We start from the raw sequence: 1,447 nt of genomic DNA, 5'->3' as shown, positions 1-1,447 counted from the left end.
TAAAGTATAGGTACTCTGTAGGTACTCAAAAGTAAGTAGGTACTTTGTAGATAAACTATAGGTACTCTGTAGGTACTAGTAGGTAAGTAAGTACTTTGTAGATAAACTATAGGTACTCTGTAGGTACTAGTAGGTAAGTAAGTACTTTATACATAAAGTATAGGTACTCTGTAGGAACTATAGGTACTCTGTAGGTACTCACAGGTAAGTAGGTACTTTATAGATAAACTATAGTTACTCTGTAGGTACTCACAGGTAAATAGGTACTTTGTAGATAAACTATAGGTACTCTGTAGGTACTCAAAAGTAAGTAGGTACTTTGTAGATAAACTATAGGTACTCTGTAGGTACTAGTAGGTAAGTAAGTACTTTGTAGATAAACTATAGGTACTCTGTAGGTACTAGTAGGTAAGTAAGTACTTTGTAGATAAACTATAGGTACTCTGTAGATACTCACAGGTAAGTAGGTACTTTGTAGATAAACTATAGGTACTCTGTAGATACTCAAAAGTAAGTAGGTACTTTGTAGATAAACTATAGGTACTCTGTAGGTACTAGTAGGTAAGTAAGTACTTTGTAGATAAACTATAGGTACTCTGTAGGTACTAGTAGGTAAGTAAGTACTTTGTAGATAAACTATAGGTACTCTGTAGGTACTCACAGGTAAGTAGGTAACCTATAAGTTCTCTAAATACCACAAAGTACCAGGTTTGTACTAGGTACATACCAGGCTGTAATACGTATTGATACAAACCTGTTTGAAGATTTTGTTGGCCAGGAAGGAGCCCCCCTTGTCGGCCCCTGCCTGGCTCTTCTGCAGGGTCTCGGGGGACACCAGCATGGGGTTAGGTCTTTGTGCCTCCTCCGTCAGAAGCTGGATGATCAGCGCCTCCACGTCGAAGAACAGCACGTGCATGTCGGGGTCCGTCAGGTTGGTCTTCATCGCCTGCACCACCAGGGCATTGTGGGAGTACTTTGGTAGGTTACCCTGGGGAAAAATATTTTAAAAAGTACATACATTAGCTAGAGGAAGAACATTTTATTTTTTATATTTAACACAATTCATAAAACTCCGTATTTTACTATTTCCTATCAGGTTTACTGTGATTACAGCTGATCAGATACAAATACTGAAAATACTAAAAACATTGGTCTGTTTCATGTCCTGCTAAATATGTGCACCTCATCTTTAGTCTGGGTTTAGTCTGGTTCAGGTCTGTGGGTTGGTTTGGTGAGGAAATACTGCCCTCTATAGGCAGACAGGCACATTACACCCATAATATTTCAACACAAATTCTGCAGGTTTTCTGACTCTAAACTGCAGTTTTACTTTGAAAAGCTGAGATAAAACTAAAAAAGGTGTAAAAACTACATTGATAATAAATTTATATAAAATTTAAAGGTTTTGTATGAATTTAAAAAGATTCAAATATTAGAAGAATAAATA

The 1,447-nt window shown here is 36.9% G+C and overlaps 1 protein-coding gene across 1 annotated transcript in view; it reads right to left on the bottom strand.

Annotated features, from left to right (window-relative positions):
• wdr7 (WD repeat domain 7) overlaps positions 1-988 on the bottom strand; it is a gene marked incomplete at its 5' end in the record, with an annotated part of 83,834 nt that extends 82,846 nt beyond the window's left edge. Inside the window, 1 exon segment of the mRNA XM_014026613.1 lies at positions 755-988. Coding sequence (XP_013882067.1) covers positions 755-988 — 234 coding nt within the window.
• Between the last annotated feature and the right edge of the window lie 459 nt (positions 989-1,447).

Source organism: Austrofundulus limnaeus, unplaced genomic scaffold (assembly GCF_001266775.1).
Source record: "Austrofundulus limnaeus strain Quisiro unplaced genomic scaffold, Austrofundulus_limnaeus-1.0 Scaffold572, whole genome shotgun sequence".
NCBI lineage: Eukaryota > Metazoa > Chordata > Actinopteri > Cyprinodontiformes > Rivulidae > Austrofundulus > Austrofundulus limnaeus.
Note: the sequence above shows the minus strand (reverse complement) of the source record. Positions and strands in the feature narration are given on the sequence as shown.